Source organism: Syngnathus scovelli, chromosome 14 (assembly GCF_024217435.2).
Source record: "Syngnathus scovelli strain Florida chromosome 14, RoL_Ssco_1.2, whole genome shotgun sequence".
Classification (NCBI taxonomy): Eukaryota; Metazoa; Chordata; class Actinopteri; order Syngnathiformes; family Syngnathidae; genus Syngnathus; species Syngnathus scovelli.
The window spans coordinates 5,627,590-5,650,000 of NC_090860.1; the positions used below are offsets into that span (position 1 = coordinate 5,627,590).

General features: G+C 46.8%; 2 protein-coding genes across 8 annotated transcripts in view; both read left to right on the forward strand.

Annotated features, from left to right (window-relative positions):
- slc4a11 (solute carrier family 4 member 11) overlaps positions 1-22,411 on the forward strand; it is a 30,684-nt gene that overhangs the window by 6,536 nt on the left and 1,737 nt on the right. For 2 of the 7 annotated variants that reach the window (XR_007485697.2, XM_049740012.2), the window contains exons 2-21: positions 5,991-6,044; positions 6,225-6,341; positions 8,309-8,352; positions 9,262-9,490; positions 10,743-10,766; positions 12,447-12,528; positions 12,802-12,925; positions 13,823-14,032; positions 14,667-14,751; positions 16,649-16,774; positions 17,213-17,326; positions 17,982-18,114; positions 18,197-18,270; positions 18,617-18,845; positions 18,929-19,035; positions 19,779-19,944; positions 20,905-21,078; positions 21,461-21,656; positions 21,804-21,973; positions 22,293-22,411. The exon at positions 22,293-22,411 is cut by the window's right edge. Coding sequence is in view for 6 of the 7 variants with exons in the window: in XM_049740012.2 (XP_049595969.1) it covers positions 5,991-6,044; positions 6,225-6,341; positions 8,309-8,352; positions 9,262-9,490; positions 10,743-10,766; positions 12,447-12,528; positions 12,802-12,925; positions 13,823-14,032; positions 14,667-14,751; positions 16,649-16,774; positions 17,213-17,326; positions 17,982-18,114; positions 18,197-18,270; positions 18,617-18,845; positions 18,929-19,035; positions 19,779-19,944; positions 20,905-21,078; positions 21,461-21,656; positions 21,804-21,973; positions 22,293-22,359 (2,525 nt within the window). In the remaining variant the exon portion in view is untranslated. Of the gene's footprint in view, positions 1-537; positions 798-5,990; positions 6,045-6,224; positions 6,342-8,308; positions 8,353-9,261; positions 9,491-10,742; positions 10,767-12,446; positions 12,529-12,801; positions 12,926-13,822; positions 14,033-14,666; positions 14,752-16,648; positions 16,775-17,212; positions 17,327-17,981; positions 18,115-18,196; positions 18,271-18,616; positions 18,846-18,928; positions 19,036-19,778; positions 19,945-20,904; positions 21,079-21,460; positions 21,657-21,803; positions 21,974-22,292 lie in introns of those variants that run through there. The other 5 variants (XM_049740013.2, XM_049740015.2, XM_049740014.2 and 2 more) reach the window with 5 other exon arrangements.
- rpia (ribose 5-phosphate isomerase A (ribose 5-phosphate epimerase)) overlaps positions 13,682-22,411 on the forward strand; it is a 15,565-nt gene continuing 6,835 nt past the window's right edge. Inside the window, exon 1 of the mRNA XM_049740064.1 lies at positions 13,682-13,691. The gene's annotated coding sequence lies outside the window, so the exon portion shown is untranslated. The remainder of the gene's footprint in view (positions 13,692-22,411) is intronic.

A 22,411-nucleotide genomic window follows, 5' to 3' on the forward strand; every position in this document is an offset into this window, starting at 1 on the left:
TAGCTAACGCTACCGCACTCGCGCACGGGCCCCGCCGGCACCAAACGGTCCAAAATGCAAAGCAGGGCCGGCGGATGTTTTCTATATGCAGACTGATGCAAATGAGCGAGCAACCTTTGGCAAGCAAGCAGCCGCATCTAGCATTAGGTCAAATAAATATTCTCCCTTTTCTGATGTTCTGTTTACTTTAGTAAAGGATGAACAACCCTTTTGCCAATTCTGTGATGGAACAAATCGGTAACCGGAAAACCACTTTATGTTTTTGAAATTTCTGAACTGTCATTTGAAATGAGATGCTGTTTTTCAAAGCAGAGGTGGAAATATTCATTTTCTGTTGAATCCAGTTCTTGGAATAATTGAAACAGTAATCGACATTTTGTCCGATTATTAAAAGAGTTGCCTGGGCGTTATCTTGTGACCATGCGTTGTTTCACTAAAGATTCCAACTTGCAAAAAGCAAGCGATGCTGAGAGGGAGGCACTAGGACCTGAGGAGCGCCTTGGTGGCGGCAGCGTGTGTCAGTCTGGGCTGAGTCACTGCGTGTGCGCGCGAGTCAGTCGGCGCTGAGCAAGCGAGATGGTGATGTCGCGCGCGGAGGGCAACGGCACCATGATGGGTTGACTGTGGGCCGGGGGAACAGACGGACGGAGGGAGGGAGGCAGGCGGTTGGACACTCCGTCGGAAAGAAGTGTGTGCGCGGGGTTGCACACGCACGTGCGTGTGTTCCACTTCCACGGCTGCCACTGCCACGCGCTCAGCTATGGAAACCAACAAAGTTCTTCATTTCGTGCCGTTGGGTAAGTGAATGCAGCGCCTCCGCCGCCTCCTTCTTGGGGAAGAACCTTGGGGTTCCCTTCCTGGTCAAATCAGAGAGCCCCCCCACTCTCCTCTTCTGCCCCCGCATTCGACCCCCCCATTTTTTTTAATGTACTTCCACACCAGATGTTTGATGTTTTTGCCCGTGTGCAATTGACTCATTTGACTTTTTCTGCTTGGAGGGGGTCTTCCAGGAAAACAGCCCCCCCACACACACATAAAAAAATGAACGCACCCCCCTCCCTACTCCTCCTCCGTCTTGTTTATGTCAGGAGTCTGACAAACGTCCTACCTGGCCAGCAGGAGCAGCTGGAATGCGGCGAAAAGGCAATAATGCACTTTCTCGTGCGTGTGTCCGCGTGCACGAGTGTGTATCATTGCATGAGTTTATGTGCGTGTTGTGACTTCCTGTTAGTGTTTGCGTGTGCGTGTGTGTGCGCGTGTGTGTGCACGTGTGCACGTGTGTGTGTGTGCACGCACGCATTGTGTGTGTGTGTGTGTGTGTGTCCTTTGAGACTCAATTTAGAGGTGTGATGCGGCTACTTCACTTCTGTTTTGGCTGGTAAGGTATTGTGTGTGTGTGTGTGTGTGTGTGTGCGTGCGTGCGTGTGTGCGCGCGCGCGCTTGTGCGTAGGTACGTGTGCATGTGTGTGTAGGTACGTGTGCGTGTGTGTAGGTACGTGTGCGTGTGTGCGCGCGCGCGCGTGTGTGTGTGTGTGTGTGTGTGTGTGCGCGCGCGCGCGTGTGTGTGTGTGTGTCCGTGCTTGTGTGACAGGATTATGAATGTGCACACCAGAATGTGCACACCAGCGTGTCCCTTGCAGAATATTGCTGGCTCCTTTGCATATCAGTTGCTGATGACGAAAGCTCACGTTAGCCACGTGTCGGATGATCTCATTAGCGTTAGCACCAATGCTCCCGAGGGTGCTGCGGGTGGCCTTTTGACCTCTAGTTGGCTGGTGCACACCTGGAAAGTCGTACTGCAATCCAGAGCCGTAGGAAATCGTCTCTTTCGAATCTAATCACGCAGGACGTGTTGAACATCACATTTTAGCATGCTTAATGGCCAGATAAGTGTAAAAAAAAGAAAACCGTTCCTCTAAAGATTAAAAATTTAAAAAAAAAGAAAATTTATAAAGAAACAAGACCAACATTTCACAAACAGCCACTATAAATGAGATTAATAACTTGCACGTGGTGGTTGAAAAAAAATTCTTTACTGTATTTTAGTCAGGAAATGTGATTATGTTGTCAAGGAAAGCCTACTAGAACATCTGAACTTTATTTGGGGGACACTTTTGCGCCCTCTCCCATTTAATCTGAATTGGAACGCCATTGGTTCATTTTGAACACAGCCACATCCCTGGTTAAAATGGGGTGTGCGCACTTGTGCAACTTCATTATCTCAGATGCTCTTTTTTTAATTGGACTGGTTAAAGCTTATTTTATCTATGGAAAAAGCTTAGAAATTATTTATCTTGGTGTCATTCAAACAGGGGTGTGTAGACTTTTTACATTCACGTTACTATTTCCCAAATATTTATCCATGAATTGACAGGAGAATCGGCAGAATACTCAATTCTAGAAAATATTTCGCCGCTGCAGCTTTTCTCAGGTCAACTTTTCTGAGACCTGTTGTTGCCAAAAAAGCCAAAGAAAAAGAAAAAGTGTGCCGCATTTATCGAGTTCATTCTTCGCATAGATGGCCTCTACGCTCAATGTCATTGACACTCGTTCAAGGTCACCGTTCGAAACAAACGCACGCGCAAACACACACACACACACACACACGCGCATTTGACATGCATCCTCTTCATTTTTATTCATTGGAGTCAAATATATGCAACACAAATACGTATATGAATATAAATGTGAGGGCACCCCCTGCTGGCAAGTCATAAAACAGCGTCACATTGTCACGTCTCACCAACACGTTTGTGCGTGTGCACACGTTGGTGTGCATAAAACCTGAGAGTGTCGTTCATGATATTCAACTACTTGAAAGAGCCGCTTATGCGTGCGTGTGAACCGCTATTATGTCCTGTCTCATTATTTTTGTGGGTCTATTTGCATGTGTGTGTACTGTATCATAATTTGGATGTGTGTGCGTTTGCGCCCATGTACGTGTGTGTGCACTCGCGTGTGCCAACGTGACTCTGATCAGTATTCACCGCTGGCAACGCGTCTCACGCACCGCGGCCGCCGAGCGGCCGGCGAGCCGCCATCTGCGTGCATCCAAATGATGATACACTACACATGCGATTATGCCCACAAAAATTTCGAGAGTTTGGGAGATGAGACAAGATAGCAGCACGCGCACTCGCACGGGTTTGTAAGTGACAAGCACGCCCGCATATTCAAATAATTACACGCGCATGCTCCTTTGAGAGATTGCATCATCAGAAAACAAGTTCTTATGCGCATGTTTTTGTTGAAGTTGAATTTTCACAATGTTTTGTTGTAGCCTCTTATTATGAAAATTAGACGGCACTTGAGAATTTGAAAATTCGTGGGGGGGGGGGGTTACGGAACATTTGGTGTTTTTTGGCGCCAAATTTGACTTTAGTCAGAATTGAGTGGCCAACGCAAATGTCAAGTTTTGTGGGTAACTAAGATGTAACTACAACAAATTTGAGCAATTTTGCAACATTGCAAAAAATACAAAATCCTGTGGTTCTCGCCCCTTGACCCAACTTGAAACACAGCTCCCTTCTTTTTACAGCGGTATGCCAAATTTCCACAATTTGTTGTTTTCTTTTTGCACTCAGTGAAACTTTTCCGGAGGCAGATTGCAGACGTGACTAGTAAAGAATCTGCAGAAAATGTTCAAAATGAGATGACTCGCTGTCTTGTTGCTATCACATTTTCTATCAACAGTGCGAAACTCATTGTTACACGTGGAGGACAGTTAAAGAATATTAAAATGTGACTTAGAATGTGGCCTAGACTGCCAATAAAGCTTTTACGTGACACGACACAAGCGTGCTACAGGCGTGTGTGTGTGTGTGTGTGTGTGTGTGTGTGTGTGTGTGTGTGTGTGTGTGTGTGTGCGTGTGTGTGTGTGTGTGTGTGTGTGTGTGTGTGTGTGTGTGTGTGCGCGTGTGTGTGTGTGTGTGTGCGTGTGCGTGCGTGTGCGTGTGCGCGTGTGTGTGTGTGTGTATATATGTGTGTCTGTGTGCGTGTGTCTGTGCGCGCGGCGAGGGAATTCCTGCTAATTGCTCGCACATTCTCTTCTTGCCTCGCCTCAATTAAATCCAGGCGCCAGCAGCGTCTTCTTGCCTCCATTGCTTCCCCCCCCCCTCCTCCTCCTCCTCTCTCGCTCTAGCTGACGCCACCACGGAGCACAAAACGCTACCAGCGTAAAAGCCTGGCCGCTCCCTCCCTGTCTTGCTTGCTGCTTTTCATTTGTGCCTTCCTTCCTTCCCGCGAGGAGAGCCAGCCACATTTTGTCCCGTCGAGTACGCGTACGTAAGATGTAACTTTGGCGGTGACAGAAAAGCACAGCCATTTTGCTTTCAGCTCGTCGCAGTGCAGCCGCCATGCAAATGTGAACGTGGCCTTCACAAGCAAAGTCCAAAATGAATTTGCTCGAGTCAAGGCAACAATGTGCGTTCTTGACCTTGGGATGTCAACGTACTCGTTGCTGCCCGGCGCTTTTTATTTGAAAGCCTTTCGAGAAAATTTGCCTTTCAAAATCCTATGAGGGTACTATGGTTATAAATTAGCTTTGAATGAAAAACGGCATTAGAACGAGGGCGCATGTTTTTGTGGCGAGCAGTAAACAAAACAAAGTTTCGACAAATGTCGCCTCGTCGTGCTCTCTTGGCCAGTCACTAAATCATAAATGGAGTTTAGCTGCGAGGTTGCGTTGTTCCTTCACAATCATACTTTAGGGGGAAACAAAAATTCTTTTTTTTCTTCTTCTTCCTTTCTTTCTCACCGCTTCTGCCGAATCACAGCACTTCAAGGTTGTTGGGATGGAAACATCGATCAGACGAGGCTCCGTTCAGCCAGTGCTAAAAATGTGTGCCGCTTCTTCTTGTTGTCAATTAAAGCGGTCGGTTGCCACGCTAAACTCGTCAAAACAACACGAGGGAGTCGTGCAACCGCAAAATGTAGACCTAAAAAAAATCATCTGCTTTCGAAACCAGGGAGAAAACTCTCACGATCGTTGCCATGGCGACCACACGGTAGTGTTTTTCTTCTGTCGTCGTTTGTTAGGGCGCGCGCTAATGCTACAACTTCACAACTGTCGGGGCAGTGAAAAATGAGTACGATTGTAGCATAAAATGTGAAAAATATTTCATATAGTAATAGTTCATATTTGCCAACTGTGGGGGTGTTTTGTGGTGTTGGCATTAACAAGTGGTTGCTCCACATTGTCGCTTGCCTCCACTTAAGTCATTCCCATAAGACTGTCATGAGGTTGCTTCACATGTTGGCAGATGTCCAGACAGGGTCATTGAGCTCGAGTGAATTTCATCATCGTACAGTGTGACAGCTGCGACACTTCGGCGAGGTTAAAGTGAAAATTACCAGCTTAGTTTTCCCCCCACCGGCATTTCTAAAATGTCACCTTCCAGGTCGGCGACATTTAAAGCGACGTTAGCGTTCGTGCTGACGTACTGGAAGCTTGGCGAACGGGTCAGTTTCTTCCGGATGAGTGATGAACCATCGCGCTGCAGCCGGGGGGGAAAAAAAAGCCAAAAAAAAAACAAAAAACCCATCACCACCTTTAGCGATGATTCATGAATATTAAATATTAGGGTTCGTGGCTAGTAAAAATGTTTTCATAGATTTTTGTCAGACAAGGCAAACCATATGCTGTGCAAAGTAAATTCAAGTCAAAGTTTGACTGTTCAATTGTAGCATGTAGCGTTAGCCACACTGCTAATTAATTATTTCCAAAACATGGATGTATGTATTGTTAGTGTTAGCAGGTCATCTGACTGCGCTCTGCCGCAATTTTGTTTGCGTTCTTAGTACTAGCAGTTCACCTCGTGGATGTCTATCACATTTTGTTTCCATTGCTAGCGCTAACAGGTCACTTCAAGGACCTCGCCCCTATGCAATGATTTTGTGGGCTCATAGCCATATTTAGCCATGTTGGTGTTTTGTTTCCGTTATGATCACACCAATGTGGAACACCCGCCTTGACATCTTTTTCCTTCCAGCAGAGGCGCCTCCTTGTGGCATGTCCAAGAATGGATACTTCTTTCAGGAAATGGGTGAGTTTCAACTAGAACTGTCTCGCATACAGAGCGAAAACGTGATGACAAAGACATATGACACATAGATGGGAAGAGACTAAATGGCAGCCTGGCTAATATTTAAACAGAACAAAAAGACAAAAAAAGACATACTATGTTTAACCCAAAACGTCTGACATCGTGTCTTGGTGTCCTCAGAGCAGAGGGACGTGGAGCCGGATGAGGAACACGAGGGCCCAGGGGAGGTCCAGGACTCACCCATCACCTCCGCAGATGACGTCCATCTTTACGACAACCAAGTCACACCTGGACCAGGTCAGTGTAATCGCTTAAAGAGGCTAGCACCCTAACTAAGTGCTAACTCAGAGAAGCTAGCACTGTTGTAGATTCATTTTGAGCTGTAAACAAAACAAACAAAAAATTTGAAGTTAGTTCCAGTTGACGGTGGGCTTTTAAGTTGTTTAGACTCCTTGGTGTCGTCTTCTGGTTGACGGCAGTAAAATTAGCAGTATTATTTTTACTGCTGTGGGATGTTGCACAATGGTGTGTGTCTTCTGAGTGGCTATGTGGGTCAGCATCTGAATAGTGGGTTCGAAAATAAACTGCAATCAAATAAAAGACAGACACACAGTGTTCATAATTAACCCTAGGATGATATGACAATATGCTATTTTAAATTGTTTCTGACATTTCAAAAATGCTGGAACACATTAATAGCATTTCCATTGACATCAATGGGAAAAGATGTTTTGAGACGAGTCATGTGACCGCTGGTGATTTGGAATGGCTGCCAGTTCAACAAACACACACACACACACACACACACACACACACACACACACGCGTTGTATAGCTTTCTGCTGCCGTTGTCGCCTCATTTTTTTTCCCCTCGACCTTTCCGGCAAAGACGTGTACGGTGTCTGCTGGATGTTTAACTGCAGACGAGCTAACGCTATGTTACGTGTCCAAGATTAATGGTGGCGAGTCAACGATGGGATGTGAGGATGCGTGCCGTTAAACCCCGTCACCGTCAAATATTATTAACTCATCATTTTGTCAAATATGATTGAGTCATCCATTTGTGGCACTCGGTTGAGCGCAGATTTATTGTTTACCCAAAGGTCGACATGCAGATAAATCTCACGCTTTTCTTTTTGCATGGGATGAAGTCGACTTCATGTTCCTTTTTGTCTTCTAGCGGTGTCAAAGTATCGGCTGCAGAAGCAAATTAGGACAATTCTGCATCAATATCACAATTCTTGGTAAAATAGCACCATTACATCCTTTAAAAAAAAAAAAAAAATGTGCCCTTTAATTTCTACGGTGTCACTAGTCACTTCATGTCATGAGTTGGTTGCTCCCTTGTTGACCATCCTTCATTGTCGCCATTGTTAAAAAGGATTACTCAGTCAGCTGAGGCGTGTTGCTAATCATCTTCTTCTATGGATGTAAAAATGATCTTCTTAGCATGCCCGCCTGACAGCAATTAGAGCGTGGTGTCGACCAGCCAGGCCACGTGCGCCCCTTCCACACACACACCAGCCCCCCCACCCCCCAAACATGCCGGTCACGCAGCAGAGACGACGTCTTCCCTAAGCTCCCATTGATTCCCCGACAGGCCACGGAGGAAAGCCCGCGCTAAAGCTAATAACGTTGTCCCCCCCACTAGACACTAAGCGCCCTTACGTAACAGCGGCTGGCATGAAAGGTTTTCCCCCAGTAGTCAAGACTTTTTTTTTTGTCTTCTGTTGCCGCAGAGCTTGGAATCACGTGCAGATTAAAAGCCTTATTGGAGATACGGCCTCGCCTCTCAACGATCCCTCGTCGCCTCCTCCTCGTTCTTGTTCTTTTTGGCTTTTCAGAGGAAAAGATCTTCTCGTCGTCTTGATTTCTCAACCTGATTTGCTTGAAATATAGGCATGATGAGAATTCTTGAACTATCTGCCCAAGCCACTTATGATAGTTTTGCCAAGCACATAAAACCACAGCTAACTGAGGCATATAGCGCCTCATAAAAACATTTGTAGTTTAATCGTTTTATAGTGATGTCAACCAATTATTGTTGCTTAAATTTGTCTGCTTAGTTTATAAATTTCCGCATCACTTTTTAATCTCGGTGCCTCACCGGCCGTGAATTTCGGTGCACATCTCTGACCCGTTGGTAACTATCGTCGTGAATAAACGTAACTTTCCCTCTCGAGTTGTCTTAACAACTTTGTGTTGTCAAAGTGCATGATGTCGAACATCCTCTCTAATTGTCTTTTGTTTTGCTCCCCGTGCAGAGAGCGACGACTCCGGCTGCGTGCTGCTCAACACATCCAGGAGGGTAAGCCTCCAATGACTTTGTTGCTTTCACGAGCTAGCGGGCATAGCGCTTGTTAGCGGCAAGGCGTTAAGATGCGACAATACAAAGTGCACCTCGTAACGAAGGACATTTTTGCAAACATACAACAAACATATAACGATGAATGATAACGATAACAATAACAATGTCATCACGTTTGAATTTTCTGTTAGCTTCGAAACTGAGCTTAGTTTGTTGCCATTTAAGCATGCGTTGTCGTCAAATGAGCACTTTTAACATTTGTGTGCATTTGCTCATTGCAGCAGCTCCATGTCTTCTGCACACTGCTTTTGATCTAAAGATGTTATTTTCTTCCTGGAAAAAAGAATACGCGCGGTTGACGACAACCCAAAATAGCTGCCCACCCGCATCTCCAGACACGCAAACAAACACAGTGTGACAATGCGCTGTGTCACTATGTCTTCCATAAAGACGTCCTTTCATGTTTTGCAAAGAGCAGCGGGGGCTTTCACCCGTCTTCGGGATTTTTGTCAATCCCTCGATCAATACACGGGTGGGGGGGTGCCTTTTTTGTGGGCGGCGGGAGGGTGGTTTGCATGGCTACGCTCATTATCGACCCGTAATCATCTCGCCGTCCATTCAAGCGTCTGTTGAAAGATTCTGAGGCTTTCTTGACTTTTTAGCTAGCAAAGTACTGAACATCTAGAATGCTTTGTATCGCCATAATATTAATCCCGGAACATCTTGGGCTATGTAGCATTCCCACAGTCGCTATGCTAACGTGTAGCAGTGAAGTTGTTTAGTAGCTCAGCTAACAATGCTAATGTAGTGTGCGTCGCGCAGTATGTGAATGAAGCCAATGAACTTGGATGAGGAGATCGCTAACGTATTAATGGTCGCTCCCAATGCTAACGTGTGTGCGTGGCGCAGTACGTGAAGTTGATGAACTTCGAGGAAGAGATCCGCGCCCACCGCGACCTTGACGGCTTCCTGGCCCGTGCCAGCATCCTCTTGGATGAGACAGCGGCGTCGCTGGACGACGTCCTGAAGAGAATGCTGAGACACGTTGGACAGGATGACAACGCCCCAGAGCCAGGGTGCAACTTTGAGGACATCATGAGTTTACTCTTCACTGACGCCGGCGCACAGGAAGTCAACGGTGAGTACTGTCCACCATTACCTGAACTAAATTTAATTTATTGGAATTATGCAAATTATGCGACAGTTATCTTCAAGTATCTTTTCAAGCGACCACAATTATCGGCACTGATCTGAAAGTACCTCCTACTGTTTAGAAATACTTGAAAGTGTCTGCGAATCTGTGCAGCTCTGATGTTGACATAAAGACTTGACCGCTATCGCTCAGAAATGATGTGATCGTGTGTCCCGGGGGGATGTTCGCATCTCAACTGTCTCTTCAAGTGGATTTTAACTCCAACTCTGTGTTGTTGACAAGAAACAGATTTGTTAATCGACGCCGTTAGCCAAGGTTCGCCGAGGTGACGGCCGCCCGGCATGTCGCGGCACGCTCCGTGTCCAGCGGGACCGTCGGGTGGGCGGCGGGCAACGGGTGGGCCGGGTGCTAATTGAGTGGTGTCATCCATCGCTAGCTGAGCTACTCAAACGGCTCTCCAACATGGCGGCCGCCTCCTCCTTGTGAGGAGATGCTCTTCACGCTCTTTTTTTTTTTTTTTTTTCCCACCTCAGCGCCATCTGCTGGATGGTGTTTTGCAAAATCACTGCACTCAGTGGAGGGTACAAGAAAAAAAATGTTTTACGGAATATTAATGGGAAATATGAGCGCTGTCACACATTGAAGGTTAGTGTAACATTTATATTTATGCTGGACTTTCCTCTGCGCAACTTTTTAACAGGGGTGGAGATGCACTGGAATAACCCTCCCGTTAGCTTGGAGCCAGTGGGCGATACTTTTTAATTTGGCCCAAAAACCCGAGCAGCTTTTTCCTCCTGAGGAAACTTCTTAGCCGCAGCAACAACAACAATCATGGCCGACGCGAGCCAGCCAGGAGCTAATTAGCTGCGCCAACGCTGCAGCTGTGATGTAACATTTTGTCAGTTATGCAAGCAAACATGCCACCGATTTGCACGCAGCCAAATTAGACACATTTCTGCTATGGAAATAATAGCCAATTAACGACAAATTTGCTTGTGGTCACCTGTTGCCGGGCAGAATTCACAAAAACTCGCGAACAACCCAGAGATGGTTGTTAGCCTGTGATGTTTTTTTGCTTGGTGCTCGGATGATTATTTTGTCGTGGTCATGTGAAAACCTGTTGCCGGGCAGAATTTGTGGGGCTCTGTACTAACCACAAAAGAGCAAATGTTGAAACTTTCTTTTGACCTATGACTTTGTATGCCTCCTCTTTCTTCTTCTTTTGTTTTGCACGCAGACAGTTTTGTTTTCTTTGATGACGGTAAGCAACCACAAAATGTCCAAATATTCTGACATAATTTCTTTGCTGGCGTCCCCATCGCCGTCGCCATCCAGCGCGTCGCCATTCCCCCCGTGACTGTTCATCAACGCGCCCATCTGCCGTCTTCTGCCTGGAGTTATGACACATTTGAGCCTTTTATATTTTTGTCATGATAGTTTGCAAGCTCCTTTCCGGTTTTCTTGGTAAATGTTTTGTAATTGCGAGTTTGCATGACACGTTAGCGTCCTCTTTTATCATTTGACGTTTTTCTGGGGCGGCGAGGTTACATAACTGCAATTTAGCGTAGCATGTCAGTGCCACTCGACCTCGCCGCCGTGCTACATCCTCGCGGATGCACACCCCTCTCGACGCCCCCCCCACATACACACTCATCAGCGTGGCATGACATCATCGGAGTGCCGCGTGGTGATTGGCCCATGATGTATGCCTCCGTCGCGAATAAGTGTTTCATCTGCCACCTCGTCTCATTTAATCACCTCCTTCACCGGGCCCTCCGCCGGCCACGAGGGAAACCAATCATTCTTCTGCGTGTGCGTGTGCGCGCGTCTGACAGACAGTTAATCTCGGTGGCTGCATAAGATTGTGGGCTTTTATTGAGGTCACCTCCAAAGATGCACCTCAACCTCCAGCCAGGCAATCCGACGCATATCAGAAGCCATGTTTGGGTTATTATGAGGCGCATTTGAAATATGAGGCCCAGCCGAGACGTTCTCGTGGGATTTTCAGTAGGATTTCAAAAAGGCTGCTTTAAAAATAGTTCTGGAGAGCAAAGTAAGCAAATTAGGATGGTAACATTTCAGAACCAAATTAGCGGTTCGTTCAGGGGTGGGCAAGGATTGGTATCAGGTATCGATATTGATGCCCGATATCAACTTGTGAAGGACCGATACCGACCAGCGATAGTTCAGGCAACACAGGCTGACGTGGAGTCAAAAAACGACATTGAATGTTCTTCGGCTCCTCTCTTGTCTTTTGTCACGGTGTGCTCAGAGCGAGCCGACCTGAGCAAAGGTAGCAAATATCAAACTGAAGGCAAATCTCCTCTGCGTGACTAATCGGCCGTCATCCTCACTCCACCACATGGCCTTGGTTAGACTTTCAAGTTGGTGATTCGAGACAGAGTTTGGTTTCAAATTTGGGTCAGAATTTGGGCTTCGGGCGTTCCACGATGAGCTTTGAAGCATTGCTTTGGCTTTTAAATTGGGCCCGTCAGTCCAAATTCTTGCCTGATTCCTGACGGAGGTTTTGCCGTGTGACACTAATTGAATTGAACTAAAATCTTCCCCTTCAGCTTTTCTTCTTTTCTATCTTGTCGCTCGCGCTGGTCTTTTATCAACGTGTGGCGACTGCCCCGTTCCGCCGTCCCGCCAGGAGTCGCCATGGTGACGGATGTCATTCAGCCGTAAACGCAAGCCGCTCAATTGGCCGAGGCGCGGCACGTGGTGGGAAACAAAATTAGGATTTCAGACGACGATTTGGGCTCCAAACAGAACATGCGAGGAAGAGCTCGGCTGTCAAATTAAAATTTTAACCCAGTGATAAGGTTTCAAGTCTCGAATCGGGTTCCAAACCAGGCTTTGAATTTGAAGGCTCTGTGTGCGCCCGCGTGCTCATCTGTATCATATGTTCTTCTCACCTGATGGTTGTTGTTCCCATCAGTGCACCTTCTGTCCGAGACCATCCAGGGCGTGACGGCCACGGACACCGGAGTTCACTACCAGCAGTCCTGGCTCTGCATACTGTGAGTAACCGATGCGTTGGCCTTGATGCGCCTCAAGGATTCGTTGAAAACCACCCTTATTTGAAGGGCATTGACTCAAATCTCAATTTGAGACGACAAAAATAAAAACCACGAGATTGTTCCAACATTCCAAAATGGTTTCCATGAAGTCAAAAATCCAACTGAGCAGCGTTTAACATTTATTCTACACTGTCCGCATCCCCTCATGCCAACGCAACCTCGACATTCCTTTTCAATTGTATGTGTGTGCGTGTTGTGTGTGTATATGTGTAGGTGCAATCTGAAGAACCTCCAGCGGCGCCACGTATGCATCTCGCGGCTGGAGAGGCCTCAGAACTGGGGGGAGAACTGCTGTGAGGTCCGTTACGTCATTCTGGTCCTGGCGCCGCGCAAAATGGTAACAAAAAAAACATTCAATTCAGCTGCTTGTCTCATTGGCATACATGTGGGGGAAAAAGAAATCTTTGATTAGTGGGTTTTTTGTTGTTGTATTTTAGTCATGGTCATCTGCAAAAGTTAATTTTGAAATGTTCGCTTTCCTGTTTTTGAGGCTGATTTTGAGGCTGATTTTGAACTTCCTCGCTGGCAGTTTTTGAGCATTTTGATTGCACACCCAAAATAATATGTCGAGTGATTTGCTTGTTTTCCCTCTGAAAGTGTCCCACAGCGAGGGATCAAAAAAATCAAATGAACTCGGATACTAATGTTAGCATTGAGTGAAGATAGCGACGGTGCCTTCATGTGCGCCTGTGAGCGAGGAGCTGTTGATCAAAAGGTGACTTTTGGTGCAAAGCTGTGAAATGTGGATGAAATATTGATGAAAAATTCCTTTCATGTCAGTTCTTGTCAGTGGGCTCGTCCATATTTCAACATGGCGGGAAAAACGTCAGGAGGGTTTTGATATTCTTTTAGGAATGTTGCCTTTTTTCAGGGTCCATGCGGGGGGAGGGCAGTGGTCACTGTGGTAGGATTTGAAAAGGGGCTTTGTAGCTAAAAAAGTTGGGAGCATTTGACTGGGTGAGGGGCTGCAAGGGGGTGTGTTGCAAAAAATGTCACTTAAAATATTTGCGTCAGGATGTGGAAGTTGTGTCTTGAAAAGTTTGTTTAGGGGTGCGGGAGGGGCAAGTGGGGGTGCGCCACCTCTTTTGAGATAGGGTGTTTGCATGTTATTGAACATTTACAAGGGAAAGGAGGTGCACCAACTCCATGGAGTAGTTTGTGATTTCACGGGGGGTTGCACCCAGTAGTTGCTTGTACATTAACCCCGATGGTTCGCGGCCGTTTTGCCCTGCAGAAGAGCACCAAGACAGCCATGGAGCTAGGCAGGACATTTGCCACGCTCTTCTCGGACATTTCCTTCCGTCAGAAGCTTCTGGAGACCAAAACCCAGGAGGAGTTCAAGGAGGCCCTGGTGTTCCAGCGCCACCAGCTGACGGCGGCCAACCAGCAGCCCACTGCCCTGGGCAAAGAGGAGCCCGCCCCCCGTCGCCACAAACCCCTCAAGGTGAGCGTGCCTCTTCCCAGATCGGCGCCCCACACACCTTTGAAGAAATGTCCAAATTTGGCCAACTTGCAGCAATTTCGTAGCTCCGTTGTGCTAAAGGGCCCGCAAAAACACTCTGGGCTCCTTTCCGTCTCTTCGTCTGCACACATCCATTCCAAGGGTCTGACCGTGCATACTTCACAGCCCTGGCACACACACACTCACATCACGTTGACAGTTGAGGGCTCGCAGACATTTTCCGCTCGTGTTTCCTCCATTCTAGCATGTCGGGTGTCCTTCCTCAGGCCCGAAAACAAAAGAACAGAAAAGAAAGGAAAGGGAAGAAAGGAACGAGTCGTTTAACAAAGGAAAGTTGCACCGGCGATGACAAAGCAGAGGAAGGATGATGGAAAGAAGGGCACAGATAAAAAAATAAACAAATATTCTTAATGAATGATTACTTCATACATAATCATACCAACAAATGATAAATAGTTCAACAGGATTATTGAAGTGAATGCATCCAACTAAACTGAATTTGTCAATGTTCGCTGTTGCTCGTTGCCATGTCGACGGCGTCGAGCCGCTTAGGTCATCCCGCTCCGTCGGGTTGCAGCGACCTCGTTAACAACTAAACCCCTCTTTGTGTTTGTAGTGTACAGACTTCTTCCTAGCGGGCCGCGGGATTTACGAGGACCTGTGTCGTCGCCTTCCTCTCTACGCCTCTGACTTCACAGATGGTAGGATTCGCCCGCCGCCTGTGTCGTTAAAACTGAACTAAGCTAAGCTAAGTGTCATTAAGCTAAAGTAAGCTTTGCGTCTGTGACATGTTAGCCTCTTAGTAGCCTGACGCTAATATTGGCACGTCAACATGATGGTGGTATTATTTGTGCCACCTGTGTTGCTCGGAGCATGAACAATCAATGGTTTGCTAATATCAACTGAACAAGAAGCCCAAACCACGAGCTATGCGTTAGCAAGGGCTTGCTAGCCACATTGTTGCCAAATAATATGCCCAAAATGAATGCTAACCTGTCTCCTGTGCCTCAGCAACTTAGCCACATTATTTAATGCAATTTTTTTATTTATTTATTTATTTTTTCCACCCCCATGTTTTGTGTCACACACCGTCAATGTGGGAATCAAACTCACGGTGCTGACACAAGACAGGCGAGTGTACCCCTACACCAGACATGTCCAAAGTCTGGCCCGTGGGCCAAATCCGGCCCTGTCTTAAGTTAGACCGTCCCGAAGCATCGTGTCATACAATCAATAATATGTGGCCCGCTGGCACTGTCGCGGGGGACCTGCGCACCCGGAGCAAGCCACAGAATTGAAACGCATACGAACAAGAACGCGCACATGAGCGAGCGCTCATGATCGGTGTGAGCGCGTTCTTCCATATCCGTTTCCAGTTTACGCACACACAGGTGTCCGTTTGCAATATCATCAGTGACACGGACACTTTGTCATTCAAATATCTGCACACCAAAGACTAAAGCAACGCTAAGATCAGAGACGCTGCCAGTGACGCTACACAGGGAAACGCAAAATAACCCACAGACTACTGGTGAGAGGTCGGTCCACTTACTACTAACTCTACAAACACTACTGCGCGTCCACGCCACCCACTCCCGATGATTACAAACAACTATGACTATGGATTATTTTTTTTATTATAAAGTATTTCTTTGAGTTTAAAGTTAAAATAAAAAAAGATAAAACGGAGAATGATTTAATTTGGAGGGCGGCTCGGTGGCGCACTGGGTAGCACGTCCGCCTCACAGTTAGGAGGGTGCGGGTTCGATTCCACCTCCGGCCCTCCCTGTGCGGAGTTTGCATGTTCTCCCCGAGCCCGCGTGGGTTTTCTCCGGGCACTCCGGTTTCCTCCCACATTCCAAAAACATGATTGGTAGGCCGATTGATCACTCCAAATTGTCCCTAGGTGTGAGTGCGAGTGCGAATGGTCGTTTGTCTCTGTGTGCCCTGCGATTGGCTGGCAACCAGTTCAGGGTGTCCCCCGCCTACTGCCTGATGACGGCTGGGATAGGCTCCAGCACGCCCGCGACCCCCGTGGGGACTAAGCGGTTCAGAAAATGGATGGATGGAATGGATTTAATTTGGCATGATACAATCTGGCCTGTTTACTGCAGTCGAAACACCAATATCAACCTTCTTATTAATGCAATAATAAAACAAACTCAATACATGTAATAAAAAAGAAATTCAACTTTCATAAAATCATTCATTTTTATTTAATTTATTAATATTTTAATCCTAACTATCCTGGTAATGCAATTGACAATAGATTCTCATTTGCAATATCAACCTATCTTTAATTTATTATTATTTTAATCTTCCTATCTATTCTAATAATGCAATTGACAATAGATTCTCAGGCTAACCTGCTTCGTGTGCCTGAATGCCTGTTAGCCACATTAATTTGTGTTCCCCAGATCAACTGAGTCGTCATCGCTACAGGCTAACCACCCGCTAGCTAACTAGCTACGGTCTTCAGACATGATTGTAAATGCCTCTAACTGCGGGAAATAATAGGAACCAAAGTTGGATACAAACTAATTTAGCAAGTGCCTGTCAGCCACATTGGCATGATTTTGTGTGTGTCTCCCCCTGCAGGCATCGTGGGTAACAACAAGACCCTGTTGAAGTACATGACGACGGCTATCTTCCTGTACATCGCCATCCTGCTGCCCGCCATTGCGCTCGGTTCGCTCAACGACGAGAGCACGCGCGGCGAGATTGGTACGGTACCGACAATAGCTCACCTAGCACCACTGACTGACTGCACAGTCGGCCTGGTGACTGTGTTTGTGTTTTTTGAGCTGCCGCGAATTTAGCGAGCGCTCTTGTTTGTGACTGCTGTCATCACTACGAGTTTGGGAGAGGACACGGAAACATGGAGCCTGCAGCACACACACACGGGCACACGCACTCACTCACTCACTCACTCACTCACTCACTCACTCACTCACTCACTCACTCACTCACTCACTCACTCACTCACTCACTCACTCACTCACTCACTCACTCACTCACACGCGCGATCGCCATAAAAAATGGGTTTAATTTTACGACTACAACTGATATTACATTGAAGGTATCTCTTGGGAATATTTTGCCACATTCTCACTCTCAATATTCCATATCTAACCTGTCTTATCTCTGCTTGTGCGCGTGTAGACGTGAGAAAGACCATCATCGGGCAGTCCATCGGTGGCGTCATCTACTCGCTGTTTGCTGGTTCCCCTCTGGTCATCCCGTTGACCACCGCCCCCCTTGCTATCTTCATAAGTGGTACGTCGGGTCGTGTCTGTGTGTGTGAGTTTGAGCAGCAAAATGTGTGTTTAGCGGGGAAATGTATGAATGCAAAAAAAATTTCGGATGACCACCAAAGTATTTCCATATATCAAATTACTCTTTTTCAATTTAAAAATTATGGACAAAACAATAGAACTGAAACCTAAAGTGAATTTTTTTTTTGGTTAACTACCAGACACATTTATAAATGTAAACAAAAAAAAACTAGCCAGTTCCCCCCCCAAACATCAACAGTGTTGCAGTTGTGTTGATGTTGATTGTTGGTGCTCCCACTGAGCGCCTCAAGTTAGCCGCAGTGGCGGCCGTAAATAAGAATCCAATTTGTTACATAACAGCTTGCTCGGGCACCCTGCAGGTCGCCTAGACGGCCACTGGCTTGCATGCGCACAGCAGCACACAAACGCTCTGGGCGGTGGTGGTTTTCCCTGGAATTTAAAGCACCCTGGCAACTGTAGCGCATCCAACCTGACTCTATAATGTTAAGAAAAATTTTAAAAAGTGGAATTGGAGCTAGCTGCTTGCTTACATAGTCGGTCGGACCTTGATGAGCACCGTAATCTCGTGATTTTCAGGCACCAAGCTCCACGGAGTGTCCACATAACTCAAAGAATGCTCATGTGCTTGTTGGCAGTCATTCGTGGTATCTGCGATGATTACCAGCTAGACTTCCCAGCTTTCTATGCCTGCATCGGGTTGTGGAACTGTCTTTTCCTCATTCTGGGAGGCGTCTTCAACCTCAGCCTAGTCATGAAGCTCTTCAAAAGGTGTGCACACGCAAAAAAAAAAAAAAAAAATCAACATTTGACTTTTCAGACTTTTTATCGCCGATTTGTGTTGTATTTGCAGGTCGACAGAGGAGGTGATTGCGCTGTTCATATCAATCGCATTTGTGGTGGACGCTGTCAAAGGAACGGTGAAAAGTGAGTAACATGTACTAACATTAGCACTAATGCTAATGACATCTGGGTATGCTAAATGTCCCGCAGCCTGTCGCGTCCCCTCATCAATATTTGACGCAGTTTTAATTTCCTCAAATGGAGACCTCGCTAGCCAGTCTGCCATTAGCATAACATTAACCTCCGACGCCGCTAATGCTAATTCATTCTGCATTTTGATACTTTTGTAACATTGATGAACGAGCACCATCTTTTTAATAATCAGTCCCGACGGAGCGGCGTCCATTTTGTTGCAGACATTAAGACACCAATTTGAGGAGGCATTAGTCATCATCAGAAAAAATCAAGTCCAGCTCTGCCGTCCTTTCAGTCTTCCAAAGGTACTACCACCCGCCCACGCTGGGCAATGGCAGCACGGCCAGCGAGTCGCCGCACGTTGCCGCCATGGGGGGCAACGGGAGCGAGTTGGGTATGGGCTCTGTGCTGCACGTCCTCCCCAACTCACTGATCAACTGCACACGCGAGCGGCCTGTCTTGTGCCTGCTGCTCATGATGGGCACGCTGTGGATGGGTTACACACTCTACCAGTTCAAGAGGAGGTATGCGCCCGCCAACCCTTGACTGGCATAGTTGGGCCTGATGATGACATTGCGTCTTTGTGTGCGTGTGTGTTTGTTGTCAGTCCGTTCCTACACGCCAAAGTGAGGGAGGTGTTGTCGGACTGCGCTCTGCCCATCTCTGTTCTTCTCTTCTCCTTCATTGGGTCATACCTGTTCAGCGACATCGAGCGTCAGTACCACTTTTTGCTTTTGTCTTAACACACAAACACCTTGGCCAGTAAAGTGCTTATTTTTATTTTTATTATCAAAACATTTTATATTTTTTTCTTGAGAAATTATAGTTTGATTGTCAAAAAACAGTCAAACTAACATCACGTAAATGAATGTGCCACTGCGTTAGCTTAGCATTGTGTAGCTTGAACACACACACGCATGTTATTCTGACATGTACAGAAGCACACAAACACGTTCAATGAAGAACAAGGTGAGGAGTGCGCATCAAGTGGGGCACGCCAGGCCGAGGGAATTGAGCGGCAATATCCGCCGTCTGCCTTATTATTTATGTTTGTTTTGAAAATGTTTGTTATGAGAATGTTTATTTCATGGACGAGAAATGCGAGCGTCTGTTGCGTGTCCCTCGAGGAGCGCCTCAAGGCTTGGCTGCCCTACAAACACCCACATCATGGAGGAAGAAAAACACACACACATGAAACACGTTTTTATTTTTTACTAGCCCACCTCAAGGTCCTTCGCCTAACCCTAATCCTTATCAAAACATTTCTTTGAAAAGAAATTGCTGAAAAAAATTATGACAATGACTCTTAAAAATGAGACATTGAAAATGTCTATTGTTAGAAAAGGAAAACCAAACCCCCCAGCCTTTTACCCTCTTTGAATGTTTTTTTTTAAACCCAAAACATGAAATGCGACATCATTATGACATATCAGTGCTTATTGTTTGTGTATGAGCAGTTCCAGTGTTTAAAGTCCACAACAAGCCAGCATTCAGCGTGGCTCCGTTGGAGCGCCTGACGGCCTTGAACGTGCTGAGCGCCATGTGCCTCGGCTTCCTGCTGGCCTTGCTCATCTTCATCGACCAGAATATCGTTGTGTCGCTCACCAACGCACCCGAGAACAGGTGAATACAAAGGAAACGCTGCTCCATATGCTGGCTGAGATTCCCAGCTACCAAAACTGGAAGTACACATTGCCAAAATAAGCCATGCAGCAACTTTGAAAATTGACGCTTGGGCCACTCACCGGAAATCCAAACTACATTTGTCATTTGATGATGCTAGTCTTTAATCCAAGTCATTTGTCCTCACAAAAGCTTGCTTCTTTTTCTTAATGGTGGTAGTAATTGTTAAGTGGTTGGTTGCCTTTGCCTGCTTCCGAAGCCACCGAGGACCTTTGGTGCCGCGTCGCTTCGTTAGCGACAACTGAGCCACAAAAGTTGACATCTGAGTCAAGAAGCCTCGCAGCCAAAATATGAAGTCTAACCTTTTTCCGCCATGCCGTCCATCCATGATGGACGGACGTCCATTAGCCCGCCCGCAGGCTGACGGTAGCACCAGAGAATCCACAAGTCAGCAATCGCAACAAGAAATCCCATCCAAAAACTTTCAAAATCGTATGAAAATTCTGAAATTGGTTCAGAAATAACCGGTAGTAAAAAGGATTTAATTTAATTGAATATGATATTTGGTAGGCATGTCTATCATGAGTCTCAAGAGCCCCCAAAAACCTCAAGAAGTTCCCCATCTTGGTCTCGAGTGGCCATTTCACCTCCCGAAGGTGTTGGTCCGTTGCTACCAAATGTGAACGGTCAAAGACAAATGCACCAAACTGGGAAGTTTGTCCATGGCGACCTGTTTGTTTCATGACGGGTGAGAAGAAAAAAAAAAAAATCAAACTCAACTGACAGTCAGGAGGCATGTTGCTGCGATTGCTGACACGGACATTGATGGATGCCGCGCCATATGTGAGCCACGCATGGCAGACCTTTTTTTTTTTTGGTGGGAGTCAGTCAAGGGTGGAGACGTTCAAATGTGTCCATGACTTCCCAAGTTCACCGTCGTCCTTTTATGTGTTGTCGTAGGCTGCTGAAGGGCACGGCATACCACTGGGACCTGATGCTGTCGGGCCTGATCAATATCTTGATGTCGGTTCTGGGGCTGCCCTGGATGCACGCTGCCTTCCCGCACTCCACGCTGCACGTGCGCCAGCTGGCCTTCGTAGAGCAGCGCGTGGAAGGAGGACACCTCTACGAGACGTGAGTGCATAGACGCACGCAATTAGAACCAGCTTCTGTGTGACTACTTAGTGTCCTTCCAAGTAAATGAAAGAAAAATATTTGTCTGTCTTGAGGTTAAAGTCCAAATACATTCATTGCTGTTTCTATTATTTTGGCGAGCCCTTAATCGGAAGAAGGCTTCAAATGAAGTCGGCATCGGCCGGAGACAGCAATATGTGGAATTTAGAGTCCTCTAGGACTGTGATGGGCTTTTTTGTTTTTATGTTAGGCTGAGCACAATAATGGACTACCCTCTAGTGGTCAAAGTTGGAAGTAAATCTTGAATGAATTATCTCGGCAGCCTGTATGTGAAAATGAGCAAGATGTCATCGGGCCGCTGTGTGACAGTATCCACGTTCAGTATCGTGCAGGTGAAGGAGACGCGTGTAACGTCACTGGCCGCCAACGTTTTCATCGGCGCGTCGGTCTTCTTGCTGCCTCTGCCGCTACAGTGGATCCCCAAGCCGGTTCTGTACGGGCTCTTCCTCTACATCGCGCTCACCTCCATCGACGGCAACCAGATGTGCGACCGCATGGCCCTGCTGCTCAAGGAGCAGGTGAGGAGCGTCGAAGGGGGTCCTGTGGCGTGGCCGGCGCTTTTCATTTTACTCAAGTAGTTCCTTTCCGGATGGCCGGAGGAGGACAAGCGGAGGGAACTTAGTTTTCCAGCTGGGTCCTGACGTGTTTTTCCCCCTTTGCTGCAGACGTCATACCCGCCCACCCACTACATCCGCAAAGTGCCCCAAAGGAAGATCCACTACTTCACCTTCCTGCAGATGATGCAGCTGCTGGTGCTGTGCACGTTCGGCATGTACCCCATCCCCTACATGAAGATGATCTTCCCCTTGGTCATGATCCTGCTCATCCCCCTCAGGTGACGCCCTCGAACCGATCGACCTCAAATAAAATGGAAGAAAAGGGTGGGGTGGATCAGAAAATTAAAAAAGGTATCAAAGAAAACATTGTCAAACCGAATCATAATTATCAAGTGGGAAGTAATTTTAAAAAGTCATTTTAAACCTTATAAAAATAAGTACAAGTAAAATTTCACAGGGTCTATCAGCATTTGCATTCTAGTCTGTGTGGAGTTCCTCAGGGATATGCGCGTGGTCCCATTCTCTTCTATACAGGTTGACGCCACCTCTTACCTGTAGAAGTGTATCACATACTTATGTTTCTTCTTGCGTGTGTAGGAACAGGGTGCTCCCTCACATCATTGAGGCCAAATATTTGGACATTATGGATGCCCAACATATGTAGCCGCGGAGGACGAAGGCGACGCCAGTTGCAACCCAAAAGACCTGCCGTAAAA